General features: G+C 48.3%; 1 protein-coding gene across 3 annotated transcripts in view; it reads right to left on the reverse strand.

The window, feature by feature from the left end:
- NFXL1 (nuclear transcription factor, X-box binding like 1) overlaps nucleotides 1–24898 on the reverse strand; it is a 236301-nt gene that overhangs the window by 80345 nt on the left and 131058 nt on the right. For all 3 annotated transcript variants that reach the window (XM_073583468.1, XM_073583466.1, XM_073583467.1), the window contains exons 17-19: nucleotides 23156–23290; nucleotides 22646–22812; nucleotides 11688–11757 (exon numbers count right to left, since the gene is read on the reverse strand). In XM_073583468.1, the coding sequence (XP_073439569.1) occupies nucleotides 11688–11757; nucleotides 22646–22812; nucleotides 23156–23290 (372 nt within the window). The remainder of the gene's footprint in view (nucleotides 1–11687; nucleotides 11758–22645; nucleotides 22813–23155; nucleotides 23291–24898) is intronic.

The following is a 24898-nucleotide window of genomic DNA, read 5'->3' on the forward strand; positions in this document are numbered from 1 at the left end:
TTCCATTTTATAAACATTTTTTTCTTCCTTTTTAGCATGTGCTTAAGTTCTGTGTTCACCCATCCTGGTTTCCTTAAATGCTTCCTATTCTTCCCTCTTTTCGGAATTGTTAACAACTGTGCTTTGAGAATTTCATTTTTCAAGATTTCCCATCCTTCCTGGACATTTTTGTCTTTAAGGATATCCAGCCATTGGATCCCTCCAATTATCTTTCTGAATCCCTTAAAATCTGCCTTTCTGAAATCTAACCTTGACGTCTGAGTCTTCACAGGTCTTCCGCCTCTAGTTATCCAAAATTCTAAAATAGCATGGTCGCTACCTCCTAGGGTTCCAGCCACTTTTACCTCCTCAACCATTTCCTCCCTGTTTATAAGGATTAGATCCAAGGTAGCAGTTCCCCTTGTTTTCTCCCCTACCTTTTGGAAGATAAAGTTGTCAGCAAGAGAGGATAAGAATTTCCTTGACCTGTTAGTTTTGCCTGAGAGAGATTCCCAACAAATGTCTGGATAGTTGAAATCTCCCATGACAACTATGTCATATTTTTTGGAGAACTTGGCCATTTGATGCATAAAGAGTTCATCCATATCTTCAGCTTGCACAGGCGGCCTGTAGTAAATGCCTACAATGGTGTCCTTTCCATTGTTCTGTCCTTGTATTCTTACCCAAACAGTTTCCACAGAACTCCCAGTCTCTGAAGCTTCAATCTCTGTGCAGATATACTCGTTTCTAACATACAATGCAACACCTCCTCCTCGTTTATCAAGTCTGTGTCTTGCAAATAAGTTGTATCCTTCTAGTCTTGTATTCCAATCATGTGTATCATCCCACCAAGTTTCAGTGATTCCAATGACATCATATTTCTTTTCCTGTGTTAGTAGTTCCAATTCTCCTTGTTTGTTGCCCATGCTTTGTGCATTAGTATAGAAACATTTTAGTTTGTGATTGGTTTCTCTTTCTCCAATATTTTTATTAATTAGATTCTTTCGTCTTTGTTCTTCCTTTCCACTTCTATTAGCAGAGTTCTCAATAGCATCTGTCAGGTGTATGGCTTTTTCTGGTCTTTTGCTTCCCTTCCCATGTTGTTCTAGTTTAAAGCTCTCCTTACAAGTGTAGCAAGGCGACTTCCAAATACATGCTTTCCAGTCTTCGTAAGGTGCACCCCATCTCTAGCAAGTAGTCCATCGTATAAGTAGTTCACTCCGTGATCCAGAAATCCAAATTGTTGCTGACGGCACCATCGACGTAGCCAGTTGTTCACCTGCAGAATCTTATTCCACCTCCTTGTTCCATGGCCATCCACTGGGAGGATGGAAGAGAAGACCACCTGCGCTCCCAGTTCTTTCACTTTCTTGCCTAAGTCTTCAAAGTCTCTGCAGATGGTTTCCAGGTTGTTTCTTGCGGTGTCATTTGTCCCCACATGTAGTAGCAGGAATGGGTAGTCATCTGTAGGTCTGAAGAGTCCTGATATCCTGTCAGACACATCTTTAATTTTTGCACCTGGAAGACAGCACATTTCTCTTGAAGTTATATCCGGTCTGCAGATAGCGGCCTCTGTTCCTCTCAACAGGGAATCCCCCATGACCACCACTCTCCGTTTCTTCTTCACAACATTTTTCTTTCTCCATCCAGGAGGACTCTGAAGGCGTACAAGGTTGCTGTTTGTTGGCAAAGTCTTATCCTGATGTATTTCTTCATCATTTTCCTGCGTGAGAGCCTGGTACTGGTTTCTGAGCAGTATGGGTGCTGACTGCCTCCTGATCCTCCTGCTTCTCTGGGTCACATGTCTCCATTCCTCTGTTTCTTCAGGTGCACTTCGAATTTCTTCTCTTTCTGTAACATGAAGAGATAATTCTGCTCTGTCCAAGAACTCTTCACCTTCCTTAATGATCTTCAACGTAGCCAACCTCTCTTCGAGATTTTGCAACTTTTCCTCCAACAGGGACACAAGCTTGCATTTGTGGCATGTGAAATTTGGCTTTTCCACTGGTAAGTCTGTGAACATGTAGCAAGAAATGCAGCTCACCAAATGGCTCCTGGCCTCTTCCATCTTGAGATTTCTTAAAAACGATGAAAGATGAGCCAAAATTCGGCGCGCGTTTTTTCCGATTTCCTCTTTTCAGCTGCAACGGCCAAAACCCAGTGATCGTAGAGCTCGCGGAGACTCTTCACTTATCCCAGAAGGCACTGGGAATATGCAAATGATCTCCTCAAGACTCTTCCCCTGGTTTTCCGATTTCCTCTTTTCAGCTGCAACGGCCAAAACCCAGTGATCGTAGAGCTCGCGGAGACTCTTCACTTATCCCAGAAGGCACTGGGAATATGCAAATGATCTCCTCAAGACTCTTCCCCTGGTTTTCCGATTTCCTCTTTTCAGCTGCAACGGCCAAAACCCAGTGATCGTAGAGCTCGCGGAGACTCTTCACTTATCCCAGAAGGCACTGGGAATATGCAAATGATCTCCTCAAGACTCTTCCCCTGGTTTTCCGATTTCCTCTTTTCAGCTGCAACGGCCAAAACCCAGTGATCGTAGAGCTCGCGGAGACTCTTCACTTATCCCAGAAGGCACTGGGAATATGCAAATGATCTCCTCAAGACTCTTCCCCTTCCCCTGGGTTATGTCACAATGATTAGTGCTGTGCATGTCACTGGACCTAGTCCCCTGTGCAGGCAAGCACAGTACTAGGTTTATGGAAATAAAAAGTTTAAAAGTAATGAATACAAAATTGTGTAGCTAATGCATAGAAATGTAAAGTAGTAAGTAGTAAAACAAAAGATCTCTGATATCATAGAAACTTGAGCCAATTGATAGTTTACATTGTGATATTTGAATTCAACACAACAAAATTATTAAGAAATAGCACATTCATTTCTGAACCAGACAACTTTTGAAAGTCTGCAGATTAGTAGAAAGGTTTGCAGGAGGATGCAGCACGCCCTGCCTGTGTCTGTGAGGTTGTTCACTGTGCTCCTCACTCCTCTTCCCCTTTCCCCTATAGACAAAGTTTAACAGGCTCTGTGACCTGATACCTCAGTTAGCCTGTCTGGCTTTGACCAAGTTGGATTTGAGCTGTTCTTTCAGAGTCTATGGCGAGTTCAAGAAGAAGAGGCACATAAGTGGAGAAAGATGATAAAGTTTTGTACTAATGATTTACACAAAGTTTGTTGAAGCGAATGACCATTTTAACCCTTCATCAAGTGCTATGGGTATGTTATAACAAACATTTTCCAAAGCATTTGTGAAAAGTAAAGTTTGAAAAACAAAACTTATTGCAACCAAAGTGTTGATTTTCTACGGTTAATCAGATTATCCTTAGGATTTTGTGCCTCTGACTACTTACATTGTTCTTTAATAAACTCCACAATGTTATCGAAAAACACAGTCCACAATATGTCAGCAGGAAAGAAGCAAAGATAACGGCAGTGTAATTCTCAGAATGTTTCCTAATGCATTAGTGCAAGATCTGATAAACTAATCCAAAAGGCACAAAACACTTTCTTTTCTTATTGATTCCCTAAAAATAGCTTATGTAGAGCAGGAAGGTCAGTTGGCACATAACTGCAAAAATAGCTGCCCCAACTAAGCGGAAAATATCTTTTTAGTTAACTTAGAAACTAATTAGATCAGAAGTCAAAGACTATGAGAAACCCCTAAAGCACTGCCTGGCTTACATGAGAAGATTTATTTGCATTATTTAAGAGCTGAGGAGCTTCAAGAATTTGGTTAGTGCGGTTCCATATTCCATTCGATAACCAATTTTGGATGACAGAGTCTATGTGGGACATTCTTCAGCAAGAAATGTGTACAGATTCTCAGCTTTGAAAGAAAAAAAAAAAAAAACCCAGAACAAATAAAACAAAAAACATAATTTTCTGCTACTATGTCAAGAAATGTTTATGCTACATGTCTATGTGTGGCCACCCAGTGGTTGTGATGTGAATTGCAGCCTAAAAAGAACACTCAAGTGCCTAACCGATTCAAGAGATGGTAAGGTTATAGGTGGCTGCTAAGAGGTTAGAGTGGTTTTTTTTCACATGACCTGCCTTCTGGGTAAATGGACTAATAATTGTGAAAAAGGAGTATTGTACTGATACATCCTATTTGGGAAGATGATCCTACAATTAGATATACCAGTATGTCATTGTCATTGTGCTGGCACAGGAGCTTTGCCCAGTGTGATTACTGTGTGAGCTCAGCTTAAAAGGTTATACCCCCGAAAAAGCAAGTTATTCCCAATCCACAAAATAGCTGATTACTAGATGATCACTGGGTTCCGATCCTGGGATCACCAGAAATCCAGAGATGGGGGCTCTGGAACCATAAGAATGGTTTGCAGCCTTGTCCTGAATTAAGTACATATGAGCAGCCTCTCCTCCATTCATGGATACTGCACACCTCTGTCCAGGACTTGGCCGCAGAGCTCCTTGCTGGAAGTCTCAGCCAGTGGGACCACCCCAATCAACATGTTATCTCCCATCCCAAGGATCAAAGAGAACCTGCTTTTTTGCAATAACCCTTTAACTGACAGTCAAGCTTCTGCAGCAACAGCCAGGTTAAGAGCCAGTACTGATCATGGTTGTTGTACCCTCTAGAAGGCATAGTCAATATTGACGGTGGCATTTAGAATGGTAGTGAGAGGGTGGGGAAAGCCTATTTAACCCCAGTGGCACCACTGTGCCATGATCCCAGAGTGTTGATGGCTGTCACAGCAATCTAAGTTCAAACATTGACCTCCGTGTCTGCCAGTTATGGAGCCTGAATGGCCCTGCGATAAGTAATAGGTCTACTGTCAGTGTGACACTAGAGGTCTCGTACACTGTAAAACAGGATATTTGGGTTGCTTACCGTAAAATCTGTTTCTCGGAGCCTTCATTGGGGGACACAGAGACCTTGGGTGTATGCTGCTGCCACTAGGAGGCTGACACTATGCACAAAAAAAGATAGCTCCTCCTCCGCAGTGTACACCCCACCGACCGGCAGAGAATTCCTCAGTTAGTGAGAAAGCAGTAGGAGAAGTAACAGAATAGGTTGACAACATAAACAACTCAACCGTAACCATTCAACCAAAGTAAGAACAGGAGCTGTAAAACATGGGAGGGTGCTGTGTCCCCCAATGAAGGCTCCGAGAAACAGATTTTACGGTAAGCAACCCAAAAATCCTGTTTTCTCGTTCGCCTTATTGGGGGACACAGAGAGCTTGGGACGTCCCAAAGCAGTCCCTGGGGTGGGAAACAAACTTCCATCAGGCCAGCGGACTCACCACCGCGGCCTGCAGAATCCGTCTACCTAGGCTGGCATCCGCCGAAGCGTAGGTGTGGACTCTGTAGAATTTCACAAACGTGTGAACCGATGACCATGTTGCAGCTTTGCAAAGCTGCAGTGCGGAAGCTCTGTGGCGCACCGCCCAGGAGGCACCCACTGCTCGAGTAGAGTGGGCCCTGATACCCGGAGGGGCTCCGCGACGCTTAACACGGTAGGCTTCCAGGATAGCCGATCTGATCCAGCGAGCAATGGTGGCTTTTGACGCCGGGTGACCTTTCCGCGCTCCATCAGGGATAATGAAAAGAGACTCTGTCTTTCGCAAGGAAGTCGTCCTAGACAGATAGACTCTTACCGCCCTAACCAGGTCCAGCTTGTTCAAGAACCGCTCTCGGGGATGAGTTGGATTCGGACAAAAGGACGGGAGCACGATATCCTCGTTGAGGTGAAACGAGGACACCACCTTCGGAAGGAACGAGGGCGGAGGCCGCAGAACTACCTTATCCTGGTGGAGAACCGGAAAGGGAGAGCGGCACGAAAGAGCTGCCAATTCCGACACGCGCCGGACGGAGGTGATGGCCACCAGAAAGGCTACCTTCCAAGAAAGGAGAGAAAGGGAAATATCCCTGAGGGGTTCAAAGGGCGGACCTTGCAGAACCTCAAGAACCAGATTAAGATCCCATGGATCCACGGGCGCCCGGTACGGCGGGACCGTGTGAGCCACGCCCTGAAGAAAGGTCTTAACCTGAGGACGGGAAGCCAACGTTTTCTGAAACTTGACCCTTCAGGGAACTGAGGGCAAGCCCCGCATCCAATCCTGCCTGAAGAAACGCTAGGACTGAAGGGAGCGAAAAGGACATGGGCGCGACGTCATTGGTCTCACACCAAGTGAAATAGGCCTTCCAAGTACGGCAGTAAATCTTGGAAGATGATGGCTTTCTGGCTCGGATCATGGTCTGAATTACGTGGTCGGAAAATCCTGCTCGTTTCAGAACCTCGGTCTCAACAGCCACGCCGTTAAATTGAGCGGCCGAGAATTGGGGTGGCAAATCGGACCCTGAGACAGCAGATCTGTTCTGTCTGGAAGCTTCCAGGGGGCGTCCGCGAGAAGGTTGACAATGTCCGCGAACCAAGACCTTCTGGGCCAATTCGGGGCGATGAGAATGACCGGAAGTCCTTCTGCCTTGATCTTCTTCAACAGCTTGGGAAGAAGAGGCAGAGGAGGGAACAGGTAGGGAAGTTCGAACTGGGACCAAGGAACGGCCAGGGCGTCAGCACCCACTGCCAGAGGGTCCCGAGACCTGGACACGAATTGTGGGACTTTCCTGTTGAGGCGAGACGCCATGAGGTCTACATCCGGGGTTCCCCACCGAAGGCAGAGCAGATGAAACACTTCCGGATGTAGGGACCATTCTCCCGCCGCGAGACCCTCGCGGCTGAGAAAATCGGCGGCCCAGTTGTCTACGCCGGGAATGTGAACCGCGGAAATTGTCGGGACGGAAATCTCCGCCCAACGAAGAATCTTGGACACCTCCACCAGGGCTGAGACACTCCGTGTTCCCCCTTGGCGGTTGACATATGCCACCGCTGTGGCGTTGTCTGTCTGAATCCGTACCGGCAGTCCCTTGAGGAGCCTTTCCCAGTGGACCAGAGCAAGATGGATCGCTCGAATCTCCAGAACGTTGATCGGTAGCGCTGATTCCCGATCCGACCATCGACCCTGAACAGTGTGGTTGCGGAACACAGCACCCCAACCGAGGAGACTGGCATCTGTGGTTACTATCTGCCAGTGAATGGGAAGGAAGGATCGACCCGATAGAATGAGAGGTGACGACAACCACCAGTTGAGAGACCGCTTGATCCGGTAAGAAAGATGGACAGGGCGATCCAGGGACCGAGGCGACCAGTTCCACTTCGACAGAATGGCCTGCTGGAGAGGCCTGGCGTGAAATTGGGCAAAGGGAACTGCCTCTATCGCCGCGACCATCTTTCCCAGGACCCTCATGGCTGTACGGAGGGATGGGAATCGCGAGGTCTGCAGCGATCGTACTTCCTGCTGCAGAGAGAGAATCTTTTCTTGTGGGAGAAAGACCCTTGACCGACGAGTGTCGAACAGAAGACCTAGAAAGACCAGGCGTTGGGTAGGAACCAGACAGGACTTTTTCCTGTTGACGATCCACCCGAAATTGGAAAGAGTGTCCAGGACGATTGACAAACTTTGGTGAGCCTGTTGGAATGAGGGAGCCTTGATCAGAATATCGTCTAGGTACGGGAAAAGAACGAGGCCTCTGACTCAACAAAGCCATCAACGCAGCCATGATCTTCATGAAGACTCTGGGAGCGGTGGCAAGACCGAAGGGCAGTGCGACAAACTGGTAGTGGTGCTGTCGAATCGCAAAGCGCAGGAACTTCTGATGTCCGGAGAAAATTGGAACATGTAAATAGGCATCTTGGATGTCTATTGAGCACATGAATTCCTGCTCCTCCATGGAGGCGATGACCGAGCGAAGCGACTCCATGCGGAAGTGGCGAAGGCGGACCCTCTTGTTGAGCAGCTTGAGATCCAAGATGGGTCGAACTGCGCCGTCTTTTTTCGGCACTACAAACAGGTTCGAGTAGAACCCCGTGAAGCGCTCCGATTCGGGAACGGGCACAATCACCCCGGAACTGAGGAGAGCGGCGATAGCTGTAGAGAACCCCGGGATCAAGGCTGGATCCTTTGGAGGCCGGGATTCGAAGAAACGATCCCGTGGGAGAGAGACGAACTCTATCTTGTATCCTGAGGATACGACCTCCCTGACCCAGGCGTCCTCCACGGCGGCCAGCCAAACGTCCCTGAAGGAAAGAAGTCGACCTCCCAATTGGAAAGGCCCTTCGCGTGCCCGATGATAGTCATGCTGAAGTAGACCGTCCAGATCTAGATCTGGACGGTCTGCCCTGGGAGGAGTGGGGTCGCCAGGAAGGAGTGGGTCTGAAGGAAACTTTCCTTCTCTCCTGGCGAGCCTGCGGTCTCTGTTGGCTGGAGGAGTTGTCCGCCGTATTGAAACGGCGGAAAGTCCGAAAGGGTCGAAACTGACGCCTTAGTGGGGGTCTGCGAGGCTTGGACTGAGGGAGGAGTGAACTCGTGCCTCCGGTGGCATCCTTAATAATCTGGTCCAATTGGGACCCAAAGAGGCACACCCCCTGAAAAGGCAGGTTAGTGAGGGACTTTTTAGAAGACAAGTCCGCTTGCCATGCATTTAGCCAAAGTGTACGTCGAATTGCAATAACGTTGCTTGATGCCTGAACTGCACAGGATGCAGCATCCAAGGAAGCGGAGAGAAGATAGTCCCCAGCATGGGAGATCTGATTGGCGAGATTGGCCAAATGCTCCGGTTGCGCCTTATCTAAGATGCCCTGCCGAAGGTCGTCTGCCCACGTGGCTATGGTCTTTGCTGTCCAGGATGAAGCAAAGATTGGACACACCGCCGCTGAAGCCGCTTCAAAGGCAGACTTCGCCAGGGATTCTATAATCCTGTCATTAGAATCCTTTAGGGACGCCACGCCTGAAAGCGGGAGAACCGTGTTATTGGATAGCCTGGACACGGGCGGATCGACCGAGGGAGAGGCCGACCAGTTGTCCGTGAGCTCCTTAGCAAATGGGTAGAGTATGCCGAGACGTTTTCCTCTTTGAAAGCGTCTGATCGGATCCTCTCTTTCCTTGGTAAAAATTTTCCCAAACTGGGAATGGAAAGGAAAAACCCTGGAGGGAGTTTCTGCCCGTCTGAACGAAACCTCCTGATCTTAGGATTTCGCAGGGGAGTCAGCAATATCGAAGGTATGATGGATCGCAGCAATGAGGTCCTGCACTGTGACCTTCATGCTTGCATCCTAGTCTGAATCCAGCTCTAAAATCCCCTCAGATGACCTGTCCGAAAGCGCTTCCCCTGACTCGGGAGAGGAGGCCCGAGAGGGAGACTGGTGAGAAGGGCTATGCGGTGAGATGGGACTAGGAGAGGATTCCGGCTGGGAATCTTGCCTGGGTCTTTTGCGACTACCGCTGGCTGATTCAGATGGAACAATTTGGGACCTGCTTGGCCCTGCTGAAGAGTCCAGGGGCAACTTATCAAGAACGGCCACCAGGGACTGAGACACCCTGGTGAGGTCTGCCACTGATTGAGATAGCGAGGAGGCCCAGCCAGGCATGGGGGGCTCACTCTCACCTGGGGCCGCAGATGGCTCCTGGACGGCGTCAGGCTGAATTGGATTGCTACAATCCAGGCAGAGGGGAGTGGACTGGCCTGAGGGAAGTTTGCGATTGCACGAAGAACATGCAAAGTACTTGACTAAAGTGCAGGGGGGGGGGCGGTAGAGCGGGTACGATCAGACTTAGACATAGTGAAAAGCTGAGGTAATGCCGGAAGGTTGGGGGACAGAGGGCGGAGAAGGGTCAGTCTGCAGTGCAGAGCTACTCACGGTCCGGTGTCCCCAGAAGCGATGCTCTGCGACCTGTCAGTGGATGCAGGTCAGAGCGAAATCCGGCCGACAGACCTCCTGAAAAAAACCAGCTGGAGAAGATGCTGTCCAGTGAGGAGCTGGTGCCCGGCTAACAGGCTGGGAAAATGGCGCCGTCCTGAGAAAAAGCGCGCCTTAGGAGAGGAGGGAGGGCGGAGCACCACGCAGGGTTAACGATTCACCGCCCTCTAGCCAATAACAGGCTGGGCAGGTGAAGGACAGGCGGTGGGAGGGCCTGGGAAGAGCGGGAGAGAAGCCCGCTTAGAAGAAAGGGGCGGGGGGCGTGGCCGCGACGCAGCGGTGGGCCCGAACTGAAGCCGGGGCCTAAATTAGTTGCGGCGGCCGCCTGTCAGCAGGGGGTCGGCGCGGAGGTCCAAAAAAGTGGGACGCCGCAGTCGCAAGTCGCTCCCAATGGGAAAAAACCCTGTGCTCCCTGTACCCAGAAAGGGGGGAGGGAAGGGGGGGGATGCCCAGCAACATTGAGCTGCCTATAGCCTTGTGGCGACTGCGAGCGACCGCAGCGCCTACCCCTGTGACCATTGAAGAGGTGACCGTCGGGAATGGGCAGCCAGGTAAATAAATATGAAGCCGGGGCCTAATACTCACCCATCCACGATCCGTTACCTGTCTGAAGAAGTCTTGCGTCTCATCCAACCGACAGGCTCTGGTAGGCGAGTGGGAGGGAGACTGGCGACAAGGACCCCTGGAGTCGCTGGCACGTCTTGGTGTCGGCGTCCGTCTGGCTGGTCCTGCCGCGGAGAACTGCAAGGATACGGGGTGGCAGTACACGCCGTACTTGCAGACTCCATGTGGGAGTACAGATGTGACTTTTCACTCTGTATCCCTCCGTAGAACCTGAAAAGGAACGACGCACGACGAGGTAGATATGGGTCTAATAAAAGACCCGTGTCCACCTCCTACTGACACTAAGCTAAACTGAGGAATTCTCTGCCGGTCGGTGGGGTGTACACTGCGGAGGAGGAGCTATCTTTTTTTGTGCATAGTGTCAGCCTCCTAGTGGCAGCAGCATACACCCAAGGTCTCTGTGTCCCCCAATAAGGCGAACGAGAAAACACGAATACTGCAAAGCATTAGTCCAGTGATCAGACTATTGAGTTGCTCAAGTACCATATTGGAACTAGGTAAAAAAAAATTAAATAAAAATAAATGTGTAAAAATGTAAAATAAACAGCAAAATACATTATGGATTTTTTTTCCCAATTTTTCAAGTAAAAAGAAAAACAAAAATGTATACTTATTTCGTATCACCATGTCCCGAACAACCTACCACTGTAAAAACAGTCGTTATTTAAAGCTGCCACTCAAGCCATGCTGCCTAAAACCTGCGAGAAGCATGAATCACAGAGCCTGGCTGCATTTCAGGGAAAATATAGTTTAAGATCCAGCTGGGGACCATATGTAGAGATGAGACTAGTCCGGCGCCATCCCCGGATGGCTTTCCCCAGCGCCACTCCAGATGATCGACACAAAGAAGAGGACCTGTCCATCACCTGGAGTGGTAGAGGCTGGCCATGACGGTGCCAAAAGTCATCTACACTTTCTCTGAAAGGCTGGAGCAATACGAGGCTCTGATTCACGCTGCTCGTGGGAAAAAAAAGGAATTCCAACATTGTTTGCTGGGTTTTGTTTTGTAAATTTGTAAACATTTAAAATAAATGCTTGAGTCGAAGGAGAACATAGAAACGTCTTGAGAATGTTGTCCTTGGTGGCATTTGTACCCAGGACCCCAATACTGCAAAGCCACAGAGTGATAAACCAGGAAGCCATATTGGAAACACATACAAAATTGGAGGAAGGAAGATTAGGACCCTATGCACGGGGGGGGGGGGGGGGTACATTGGAGCTTAATCAACCCCTACACCTTACAGAACAGTAACAGATGGCAGACTATACACCATCCTCAGCCAGACCTTACCTCTTTTGGACACTGATTTTTGCATGAAATTAACGTATTCTTTTCGTTCTCGCCAGCCAAAGTCAGTTTTCTAAACCAAAGAAAAAGGTATTAAATTATTATTGAGAAATCCAAACTGCCAATAGCCATGGTCATCATAATGAATTCCTGCGGCGACAGAAGGCGAGAAAAACATCCTGCAACGACGTGTCTCACACTGCTGTCAGCGCACCCAGGGGCGGACAACACATTGGTGCAACCTGTGCAGTTGCAGAGGTGCCCACGGTAAAGGGGCCACTTACACCTAAAAGAAGAAAACAGCTACTGCCACAGAGACATTATTGGACTGAAAAGATCCCATATACTGCTCTTACACAGAGGCCCTCTTCCGTCTGTGCCCACTCCAAAGTGCATGTTTTGGGGTACACAAACGACTGGGAGCCAAGACATCATCTGAACACTGCTGTAATTACAAGCCATGTGATAATCATAACAGGGTTTGCTTTTTATTGTTTTATGAAGTGTGCAAGATAATGGAGGCAGGTGTAGTTTACTCCATCCCTTTAAGGCTAAGTTCACACTAGGCTTTTTTTATGCAAATTTTCAGCTGTGTTTTACAGTACCAGCAAAGTCTATGAGATTTCAGAAATCTCCTGCACACGTTTTTTTTGTCATCAGGATTTTGTGCTTTGCATGTTTTTTTGCACAATAGAGCACATCACTTCTTTCAGCATTTTTCACCCACTGACTTGAATGGGTGGTGAAAGAACGCACCCAAAACACAAGTATCAGTTTTTGCTACATTTTTTGTGCCTAAACCTGATTCTATAGAAAAGGACTTTTTTTTCCCAATACTAAACTTTATCAGCATGCACAAGAAACAAATCTAGCATGCCAAAACCGCCGCAAAAAACACAAGGAAAACATGCTGTTTTTCTGCAGCTTCTTTCCTGCCAAGAGATCAGGTTTTGCTGCAGAAAAAAAAACACTGAAAAAAAAAAAAAAAAAAGTCTAGTGTGAACTTACCATGAGACAATATTTTATTTCCATTTCCCTTTCACTTTCATTGTGCCATAACACAAATATTTGGCTTGCAGAGACCAGCGCCGCCCCTGCAATAGATGTCACTTGCGGGAGCGGTGCTGGTCTCTGCAAACAGGGTAGTTTTACAACATACTCTCAAGCTATGTTTACACGTTGCGATTTTCTTGCTCTGTTTTTTTTTTCCACCAAAGAAAGCAATGAGTTAGGGCCCCGTCACACATAGCGACTCACCAGCGATCCCGACAACGATCTGACCTTGTCAGGATCGCTCGTGTGTCACTACATGATCGCTGGTGAGCTGCCAAACAGGCAGATCTCAGCAGCGATCAGGACAGCGACACGCGGGTAACAAGCGACGCATGTCGCTTAGTTACCCGCAGTGTACGTTAAGATACCAGCACGCTGGTGCAGGGAGCTGGTAACCAAGGTAAACATCGGGTTTACTTGGTTACCAGGCTCCAGCTCGCTGGTCTCCCGCCTGTCACATGCAGCGATGCGTGCTGGCCAGCGGGAGACCAACGATCAAAAAAATGTCCAGGCCATTCGAGCACGATCAGCGATACCCGGCGGGGGGGCCGGTCGCTGATAAGTGTCACACACAGCGATCTCGCTGGTGAGATCGCTGTTGCATCACAAAACTTGTAACTCAGCATCGATCTCGCTAGCGAGATCGCTGTGTGTGACGGGGGCTTTAGTGAAAAAAAGCTGGTAGTTTTAGTACAGTTTAAATTAGTGATATTTGTTAACGTAAACAAAGCCTGATCAGCTCTATGCACTGCCAATGTCTTAAGTAAACTATGCAAAACGAATGCAGTTGTGATTTTTTTCATATGAACTTTGGTGGCTTAACACCTTGCATTGTTCATGCTTGATCCTGAAAACGCAGCAAGAAAGGCAGCAAAAAATCCTGCTTTTTGCTTGCAGCTTTTTTACTGCCAAGAGAATAGGTTTTAACTGCAGAAAAAAATGCAAACAAGCCATGTGTGTATATAGCTCTGGTGACATCTCGTTACTACTGATCTGAGTTGGAGAGAAGATGCTGTCTTTGTGCACATTACACAGCGCACAGCTGAGGGACGAGCCCCTGAAATGAAGGTCACTAATGATGTTTCGTTTCAGGGAGGAGACAGAGGTTGCGGCTCAGTCCTCTGATGACACTTCGTCTGAGTATCCCCGTATGAAGTTAGACAGTGTAATTTGAGAAGGATACGGAAATTTTAATTCAAGTAAATTACAAAATAGTTTATATTATAGCACTAAATAAACAGTGCTCCGCATTTGATTGTTAACCTAGTAAATGCTGCTGTCAATCTCGGACAGCGGCATTTAACATGCGCCGACATGCACACACGTCAATCTCTGATGTGATTGTGTGTCGCCGATAGTTGTCCTGACAGCCGAGGGTCAGCTGATGACCCCCCAGTGCCTGTTATTAAGAAGCTCCTTAGAAAGCCTGTGACCAAGCTTCAAAGGAGACCGCGATTTCTGCTAGATGCCAACAATAACAGTGAAAAGTGTATAAAAAAAAGCCCTAAAAGTTGAAATTACCCACCTTTTTCCCATTGAAAAAAGGAGATTTTGGTGTACTCACCGTAAATCTCTTTCTCGTAGCCTCTAATTGGGGGACACTGAACCATGGGTGTTATGCTGCTGTCCATTAGGAGGCGACACTATGCATTATCTGAAAAAGATTAACTATGGCTCCTCCTCTGCAGTATACACCCCTGGACGGCGTCAGCCTTCTCCAGTTTCGTGCAAAAGCATTAGGAGAACGTTAACAGAAATAACATAACCATGCCTGTAATAAGGCCACCATGTAAGAGCTCCAAGAACAATATGAGAACTCAACCGTAACAATGGCCCGTAAGGGCAACAGGGTGGGAGCTGTGTCTCCCAATTAGAGGCTAAGAGAAAGAGATTTTACGGTGAGTACACAAAAATCTCCTTTACTCTGTCGCCTCATTGGGCGACACAGAACCATGGGACGTCCCAAAGCAGTCCCTGGGTGGGAAGCAATGGACGAATATTGTGCAGACAGGTCCCTAAACTTGGGGCACTGCCGCCTGCAGAACCAGTCTACCAAGGCTCGCATCCGCTGAGGACTGGGTATGAACTCTGTAGTGTTTCGTAAACGTGTGTAAGCTAGTCCAAGTGGCCGCCTTACACACCTGTTGTGCCGAATGGCCCAGGAGGCCCCTACTGCCCGCGTAGAGTGTGTCGTGATACCGGCCGGAAGAGGAAAATTGTTAAGGCGGTAAGCCTCTTGTATGGTGGACTTGATCCACCTGGCAAGGGTAGCTTTGGAAGCCGGCAGACCCTTGCGAACGCCTTCCGGAAGAAGGAAAAGGGAATCAGACTTCCGGAAGGGTGCAGTCCTAGACACGTATACACGCAATGCCCTGACGAGGTCAAGCGTATGCAGAGCCTTCTCCACTCTATGAACCAGAAACGGGCAAAGGGATGGCAGTGAAATTTCCTCATTGAGGTGGAAGTTGGACACAACCTTCTTAAGGATGGATGGGACTGTACTGAGAACCACCTTGTCCTGGTGAAAGGCTAGGAAGGGCCGTCTGCAGGAGAGTGCTGACAATTCAGACACCCTGCGAAGCGAGGTGATTGCCACCAGAAAAAAACACCTTCTGTGATAGAATGCGGAGTGGGACTTCCTTAAGGGGTTCGAAAGGTGTTGCCTGCAATGCTGTCAGGACCAGGTAGAGGTCCCACGTTTTCAGTGGACATCTGTAGGGGGGAACCAATAGGGAAACCCCCTGGAGAAAGGTCCTTATTTGCGGCTTGTTAGCGATGCGCCTCTGAAAAAGCACTGAGAGCGCTAACACCTGGCGTCCAGGCCCGATTGGAGAAAGCCAAGGACTTTTGGGAGGGAATAAGGGAGTGGAATCTGGCCGCAAGATTCGCACCAGGTGAAGAAAGCTCTCCAGGTACGGTAATAAATCTTGGCGGAGGCTGGCTTCCGTGCCCTGACCATGGTTCTAATGACGTCCGTTGAGAGTCCTGCCTGGGTTAGAACCCAGGTCTCAAGGGCCACGCCGTAAAATTGAGAGCCCCTGAGTTCTGGTGGAAGAACGGGCCTTGTGACAGAAGATCGGGACTGTCGGGGAGACGCCATGGGACGTCTGCTGTAAGTTGTACGACGTCGGCGTACCATGTACGTCTGGGCCAGTCTGGCGCGATCAGGATGGTTGGAACTCCCTCGTGTTTGATCTTCCTCACGACTCTGGATATCAGGGGGAGAGGTGGAAAGATGTACAGAAGCTGGAACTGGGTCCAGTCCTGAACCAGGGCATCTGCTCCGAGCGACCGTGGATCGCGTGTCCTGGCCATGAAGTTGGAGACCTTGGCATTGAGATGGGATGCCATTAGGTCCACGTCCGGGGTCCCCCAGCGATGGTAGATCTGTCGAAAGATTTCGGGATGGAGAGACCACTCTCCCGAGTCCATTCCTTGTCTGCTTAGGAAGTCGGCTTCCCAGTTGTCCACACCCGGAATGTGGACCGCAGAGAGTACCGACCTCGTGTCTTCCGCCCAATGGAGGATATGTGCCACTTCTCTCATCGCCTGGGTACTGCGGGTCCCGCCTTGGTGACTCACATATGCCACTGCCGTGGCATTGTCCGACTGTACTCTGATATGAGAGGCTGCCAGTAAGTGACGAAAGGCTCTCAATGCCAGGAAGATGGCCCGAATTTCCAAGACGTTGATGGGCATGTTCGCTTCCACTGGCGACCACTTGCCCTGTGCCCTGTGATGCAGGTGCACCGCACCCCAATCTGTCAGGCTCGCGTCGGTGGTCAGGACCTTCCATTGACCTGAGGGAAAGGATTTTCCCGTTGCCAGTGAGGTTGGCTTGAGCCACCAGTGCAGGGACCTCCTGGTTGCCAATGTTAGCCGGAACTCCCTGTCGAGGGAGAAAGGATTCCAGTCCCAGGACTTGAGGATGGCTAGTTGAAGAGGCCTGAGGTGAAACTGGGCAAATGGTACCGCCTCCATTGCTGCTGCCATCCTGCCAAGGACTCTCATGGCAAACCGGAGAGATCGGGGGGGGATTGCGGAGGAGCATGTGAACTCCTAGACGGAGAGCCAGTGTCTTGTCTCTGGGAAGGAGCACCAGACCCCTGGAGGTGTCAAATATCATCCCCAGGAAGGTCAGAGACTGACTCGGGGTAGTCGATGACTTTTGTAAGTTGACTAACCAGCCCAGGCGACTCAGAGTGTTGATTGTGATTGAGACACTGACCTCGCAGTCCTTGAAGGTGGAAGCCTTGATGAGAAGGTCGTCCAGGTATGGAACGACTACTATGCCTCTGGAGTGTAGAACGTCCATGGTGGCAGCCATGACCTTGGTAAATGTTCTGGGAGCCGTGGCGAGTCCAAACGGGAGAGCCGCGAACTGGTAGTGGTCCTGGTCGATTGCGAACCTGAGAAATCTCTGATGGGTGGGAGCAATTGGTATATGCAGGTATGCGTCCTGTATGTCTATGGAGGCGAGATATTGTCCTTGCTCCATGGACGCAATGATGGACCGAAGGGACTCCATGCGAAAATGACGAATTCGTACATACTTGTTGAGTTGTTTTAGGTCTAGTATGGGCTGGACGCTGCCTCCTTTCTTGGGGACTACGAAGAGATTGGAGTAGAACCCTCGGAAACGTTCAGCCGCGGGAACCGGTACTACGACTCCTGCTTGAAGGAGAGAGGAAACCGCTTGGTGGAAAGCACGAGCCTTTTCTGGCGGTTTTGGTGGAACAGAGAGGAAGAACCAGTTCGGTAGCCTGGAAGTGAACTCTATCTTGTATCCGGAAGACACTATTTCCCTGACCCACCTGTCTTCTGTAATAGGCAGCCAGACTTGCTGAAAGAGTAGAAGTCGTCCGCCTATGGGTGGGGTGTCTTCCGGAGTTCGTGAGTCATGATGAGGAGAAATTCTGAGGTTTTCCTCCTTTGGGCTTTGCCTGGCCTGTTTTCAACTGCCAGTTCCTGTCTGGCCTCTGCGCAGCCCGTGGGTTGTCTCTGCGTGGAGAGCGGTTACTATTTTGTGCTGGACGCGAGGCGGACCAGCCCGAAGAATTCCGAAAGAATCCGAATTGTGTTTGGTTACGCCGTTTGAACGTGCGTTTAGGTTTTAGTTGAGGGAGAGAGGTACTCTTACCCCCAGTAGCATTGGATATCATGGTGCCCAACTTTTCACCGAAAAGCCGTCCACTGAGGTACGGGAGATGTGTGAGGGACTTCTTTGAGGCCGCATCCGCTTTCCATTCCCGCAGCCAGAGGATACGCCGAATCGTGATGGCGTTTGATGCTATCCCCGCTACACCTCTTGCGGAATCCAGGGCTGCATGAAGCATGTAATCTGCTACCACTGCTTTGAACCGCTTGGTCCGACAGCTCATGATTTGAAGCTTGGAGGCCAGTTTGCAATTTTTTGGCCCAAGCCAGAATGGCCTTGGCCGCCCATACTGAAGCGAACGCGGGAGCCAGGGAGGCCCCTGCCGCCTCGAAAACTGAACGAGCCATGCGTTCTACCTGCCGGTCTACCGCGTCCCTGAGGGTTGAGCTATCTGGCAGTGATAGGAGGGTCTGTGCTGCTAGCCTAGAGACTGGGGGGTCCACTTCGGGTGGATCTGTCCACTCCTTGGTGTCCTTTTGCTTTGTGGGAAGGGGTACCTAGCCTCCAAATATTTGCGATTGGTGAATTTCTTCTCAGGCTGCGAAAACTGCATAGTAAGGATCACCTGAAATTCCGGGTGGTTAGAGAAGACCTTAGGTGGTTTCAGAACACCTTCAAAGCAAATCTTGTGTTCTGGGGCTTCCGGAGTTGGATCGGAAATGTCCAGCACCCGATGGATGGAAGAGATTATGTCCTCAATTAGCGCTGTATTACTAGGGGGACAAGGGACCAGAGACCGCTCCGTTTCTTTGTCTGAGTCGGAGTCACAGATGCCTTCTGAATCCTGCGTATCGCTGAGGCATTCCCTGGTGGGCGAGCTGGGGCGAAGGCCTTCTGTCGTCGGGGATCGCTGTGGAGATCTGCGTTGTCTGTCTCTGGTAGGGGACGGTCTAGGTGACCTGGAACTACGGTGTCTCTCCCTAGAGGGGGATGACCGTGTGCTATGGGATGACGCAGAGGAACGCGACGTGTGGGTGCGCTTACGTCTGGGAGAGCCAGAAACGGCCTGTCCCTGAGTGGAGCTGTCCCTTTGCTGGGTAACGCTCATAGCCGAGACATGACCCTGCAGAGCCTGGAGCAATGTGAAGGTTAGGTTATCTATGGACTGCGACATCTGGGTAGCCCATTCAGGTGTTGAAGTAGCCGCTGAAGCATTGGTAGGAGCCTCTTGGGGTTCTGACCCAGTATTCTGGATACAGTCCTGACAGTGCGGGTATGTGCTGCCACTGGGGAGAGTGGTTTTGCAGGCTGTGCAGAATGCATAAAAGCAGTCCTGCCTGGTTCTCTTGGACCTTGAGCCCGGCATAGTGCACAGAGTGCGGGAGGGCTGGCTATGAGAGGGCCCTACAGGGGTGGCTATGCAGGGAAAAACCTATAGGAGAGCCTTACAGGGAATCCGGATTCACAGCCGAGTAAAAAATCCGAGCTGTGATCTTACCCCACCAGCGTGCCCCTAGGTCCAGCGTCGAAGATCCACAGTCCTGTGCCCCCCAGAGACTGGCTGGCGTGGTGCTGCTGATGCCTGCAGCAGAAATGGCCATCGAGAGGATGAGGAGGGAGAAGAAGGGGGCGGAGAGCTGAGAAAGAGCGCGCAGAGATGTGTAAAAATGCGCCCTTTCTGTCTCGATCCGCCCCTTCTATGACACTGTAGAGTGTCATATTTGTCATCCGGGGGGCGGGCCGGGGGGGGCGGAGAGGAGGCCGAAGCCATGGCCTAAATTAGTTACCGATGCCCAGAAATGGCTCCAGGCCGGCGCGGAAGTCCGGGAGGGGGTCAGATCTGAACCGGACCCCCCCGGATTGAAAGGCAGGATAGCGGTGAGGCCATAATCGGAAGCGGGGCCCTGTGATGGGTCCCCCTGAGCTGCTATGGAGCTGGTGCTGCCGCAGAGACAGGGGCGCAGGGAGCCCTGTGTCTGTATGTGCCATGCCTGCCTGCACCCCCCCCGGCCCTGACAGGAGCCCGCAGCTGGGCTGGGGTCCCTGGATACTGTGAGCTACAGATTGCCGTGGTACAGACCCTACCTGAGGGGTCTCAACCTAATTCCCCCAGAGGGGGATTAGGGAGGGTGCTGCTGTCACCATCAGGGGGCTTCCTCCTCGCCTCAACCTCAACTCAAGACCAAAAGGAATTGGGGAAGGAGGGGGGTCTCGACTTCGAACCAGCACCCGCAGCACTGGGGAAGGAGCGACATGGGGAACAGCCATCTCAACCGGGCACCCCATTATAGGGGGCCGAGGAAGGAGCCATGCCGGGAGTCTCACAGGAGACCCACTTTTCTTCATCTGTCATCCGGAAAAAAAAAAAAAAAAACGTAGTGAAAAAGAGAAAAAAATTCTTTAGGTGTGTCTCCTATGCGACACGAAGCAAAAACTGGAGAAGGCTGACGCCGTACAGGGGTGTATACTGCAGAGGAGGAGCCAGAGTTAATCTTTTTCAGATTATGCATAGTGTCACCTCCTAGTGGACAGCAGCATAACACCCATGGTTCTGTGTCCCCCAATGAGGCAACAGAGTAAAAGATATTAAAATTATTGAAAAAAATATACGTGGCATCAGTGTTCAGAAAAGTGTGATTTAGTAAAATATGAAAACAATTAACCTGATCAATAAACACCGTAAATGGAAAAAGAAGGACGCCAAAATTACAATTTTTTTGGTAGCTGCAATTCTACAAAATTGCTGTAGCAAGTGATCAAAAAGTCACATCTATCCTAAAATGGTATTAATAAAAATGTCATCTCGCCCGGCAAAAAATAAGCCATTGTTCCATCAGCCGAAAAATAAAAAAACTAAAATAATAAAACTGGACATGTTGGAAATTGGCGTAATCATATTGATGAGGAGAACCATATTACATAGTCATTTTTACCACAAAATATACTCTGCAAAAACAATTCCCAAAAAACTGTCAGAATTGCGTTTTTTCATCATTTTACAGGAAACTATATGGTTAAATGAATTGTGTCATTCAAAAGTACCAGTTACCCCACAAAAAACAAGATTGGATATGTCTATATAAAAAGTAATTGGACAATTATCTCAATATCATTTTAATGGGCTATATGGGATGTTCCCTCGTTAATTTTTCATCAATTAAGCAGGTAAAAGGCCTGAAGCTGATTCCAGCTGTAGCATTTGATTTGGAAGCGGTTGCTGTGAACCCACAACATGCAGTCAAAGGAGGTCTCAATGGAATAGAAAAACTATTATTAAGCTGAAAAAAAGAAGACATCCATCAGAGAGATAGTAGTAATGTTAGGAGTGGCCAAATCAACAGTTTGGTACATTTTGCAAAAATGAAAAGGTTTGGGAGCTCAAAAAGGCCTAGATGTCCACAAAAACAAGAGAAGTGGATGCTCGCAGAATCCTTTCCATGGTGAAAAAAAACCTTCACATCCCCCAAGTGAAAACACTCTCCAGGGAGTTGGTGCTTCAGTATCCAAGTCTACCATAAAGAGAAGATGAGCAAATACAGAGGGTTCACCACAAGGTGCAAACCATTAATCAGGCTTAAAAATAGAAAGTCCAGATTAGACTATGCCAAAAAACATCAAAGAAGCCAGTCCAGTTCTGGAAAAGCATTCTGTAGACAGAGGAAATTAAAATCAACCTGTACCAGAATGAGGAGATGGAATATGGAGAAGGTTTGGAGTGGCTCATAATCCAAAGCACACCACATCCTTACATGGTGGAAGCAGTGTGATGGCTTGGACATGCATGGCTTCTTATGGCACTGGGTCACTAGTGTTTTTTGATGATGTGACTGAAGACAGAAGCAGACAGATGAATTCAGAAGAATTCTGAAGTGTACAGGGCGATACTTTCTGGTTGATTGGACGGCACTTCTCAGCACAGATGGATAATGACCCAAAAACATACTGCTAAAGCAACCCAGCAGTGTTTTTGAGGCATAGAAGTGGAAGAGTGGAGTGGCAATGGCCGAGTCAGTCAATCAGATCTCAACCCCATTGAGTAGTATTTCACATGCTTAAGACAAAACTTGAGTCAGAAAAACCCACACGTAAAGGCCTGGCAAAAAATCATAAGGTAGGAAAACCAGCGTTGGGTGATGTCCATGGCTTCCAGACGTCAGGCTGTCATTGCCTGCAAAGGGTTCTCTACAAAGTATTAAAAATGAATATTATACATGATAAAGCTAATTTGTCCAATTACTTTTGAGCCAATGAAATGAGAAGGTTTTGAAGAAAAATGTGAATGTAGCCCATTCACTATCTGAGAATAACCCTTCATTAAACTCCACCGCACCCAACAGCACCACAAATACTGACTGGTGATCAGCTCATGCAGCCTATATCTATCCCCCAACCCCCTCAAGATGGCTGGACCATCACTGTAAATACGCACCTTTACTTTGTGTCTACCCCCCCACCTATTGTGTCGTCCTATTTTGCTTTAATCATTGTATTATCTTTAACGTTATTACTTATGACTTGTGTATGAACTGTTAAACCGTAAAGCCCTGCAAAATATGTTGGTGCTATATAAATAAAGATTATTATTTTGTCGCAATTCCTAAAAGTTTCACAGGATATTTTTGCTCAACCCCTTTGATTAAACCTGAAAGTCTACATTTCAATTGCATTTCAGTTGTTTTATTTTAAATAAAAAAACAGTGGCCTGCAGAGCTGAAATCACCAAGATTCGGCCACTGTCCAAATATTTTTGTCCCTAAATGTATATTGCTAGCATACACAAAGTACAATCGGTAGTAAAGACTCGTCTTACCTGCACTCGATGTACAGACTACTAATTTTGCAGTGGCACTTAGTCCTGATCATCTGAATACATGGTGGACAGTCCTCAGGGTGACACGGTAAGGTGCAGTGATGGGGGCACCCTGCTGGCCGTGGCTTTGTGCATCCTTCTTCACACATAAAACACTCTCGACCACACTAGAAGACATACGTGGTTATATTGTAAGATCTAGGTTTTTAAAAGTATGTTTTAGCCCTTCATGTTTTGATAATTGATTTTTGCCTTGAATGGCGACAGTAAAAAATTTCCCATGTCATCTACTTTCACATATCAACATGTTAGGTTATCGCTGGAACTTGATGGACGCATGTCTACCTTCACAAGTTATAAGTATGAAGACATGGACTTTAAACCATTTTATATTTCATTCGATGGCAAATTTTCAAAACAGGTAATGTGTAGAGCGGACGTAAGCCATGTATTTATCCTATCCGGTACATGGCGTAATGACATTTCAGAATATTATACACCAATTGTCACCTTCTCTTTGTTGCCATTATCTTCGGTAACGTTATGACATTCTCTTGCACAAGAGTGATTGCCACACGGAAGCAGGCGGCCACATGGTCTTTTGCAGGAAAATGGGCCAGCAGCATGGCAGGGTAAGAGGCTCACCTGAGGGGACCAAAACCAACCCAACGATTAGCTTATGCATCAATTAAAACATTCTACTTTACTATTGCTAATGACAGGTTGAAAATGATTCACCAAGACATGATATATGATCCTTATGATAGACATAAGTTGAGCTGATGTTGAAGTAGTGGTCACACCGGAGCGGTGGTGTCTGTGAGGCCAAATACACCTTCAACCCCATAAATAGACACCAGTATTAAGAGTGGTGCATCGTAGGTGGGGTTGTCCCATGTAAATCACAAATTAACTTCCATATATGACAGCGCTATAGACAGACTGTGACGGCACATGCCTACTTACAAGGGATATCTCCCGCCAGTCAAGCTATAGATGGAGAACCATATATGAAGGAGGAGGTAGCAAGATAATCTGCATACGTTTTCTCCATAGAATAATGCATGAAAACAAGTCTCTACCTACCCCATGTCTCTTCAAATCAGTCAGTCAATCCTCAATTTTTACTACAAGGTAAAAAGTAACACTCGATTGCCAATTTATTTGCAAATTTCCAGGAGGAATAACATAGGAAGGAGCCAACAGGGAGATCTAGGAAAAATGCTCTTCTATTGTTTATGGTTGCAAGAGTACAAATCAGAATCTAGAAAAATACAGGTAGAATATTTTTGTATAAAGAAAAAAAAAAACACGCAACTACATGTAAGGACGAGGCCTGTTTTGGCTTTAAAGGGAAGGTGCCGTGTTTTTTCATAACTTAATGTAAAAAAGAAAATAGTATAAACAGATATTGTCCCCTAAGCTTGACTCAGTGGTGTGTATGGATTTTGTTTTTTTTTGTAGTAATGCAGCCACTGGGGGCTGCCATCTTACCTCTCTGGCTGCTGAACGACACTTTCCATGCTCATTTACGGCAGTCCATGGGCATAAGAGACAATAGTCAGCTGCCGACCCTATCTCTTTCATTGCAGCAGCATCAGGAGTGAACTGGGCACTCCTCTGTGGGCAGCTCAATTCACAGCTATAGGTGTGGCCAGGCGCCATCTTATTAGAGCCCAGTGCGTTCCTTTTAGATTAGCTCCATTTACACTCCATTGCAAGCCCTGGAAGCTGTACTATTCCAGCATAACAGGGCTTGGATGTTCACTCTGCACATACCAGCTGTAGGAGAGGAACCAGGACGAGCTGCTGGAGACCGAGCTGCTCTTTCCAAAACACACGGCCAGCTGCAGCCCCTGCTCTTGCAAAACATAGGAGCTGCTCCCTGCTGTTTCAAAACACTTGGCAATCTGCTGGACATCTAATCCTCTCCTGTGTGATACTGACTGCCGAGCCGTGTATCTAATCCTATCCTGTGTGATACTGACTGCTGAGCCGTGTATCTAATCCTCTCTTGTGTGATACTGACTGCTGAGCCGTGCATCTAATCCTCTCTTGTGTGATACTGCCTGCTGAGCCGTGTATCTAATCCTATCCTGTGTGATACTGACTGCTGAGCCGTGTATCTAATCCTCTCCAGTGTGATACTGACTGCTGAGCCATGTAGCTAATCCTATCCTGTGTGATACTGATTGCTGAGCCGTGTATCTTATCCTATCCTGTGTGATACTGACTGCTGAGCCGTGTATCTAA

This window comes from Dendrobates tinctorius, unplaced genomic scaffold (genome assembly GCF_039654945.1).
Source record: "Dendrobates tinctorius isolate UK_male_01 unplaced genomic scaffold, ASM3965494v1 ptg000079l, whole genome shotgun sequence".
NCBI classification, from domain to species: domain Eukaryota; kingdom Metazoa; phylum Chordata; class Amphibia; order Anura; family Dendrobatidae; genus Dendrobates; species Dendrobates tinctorius.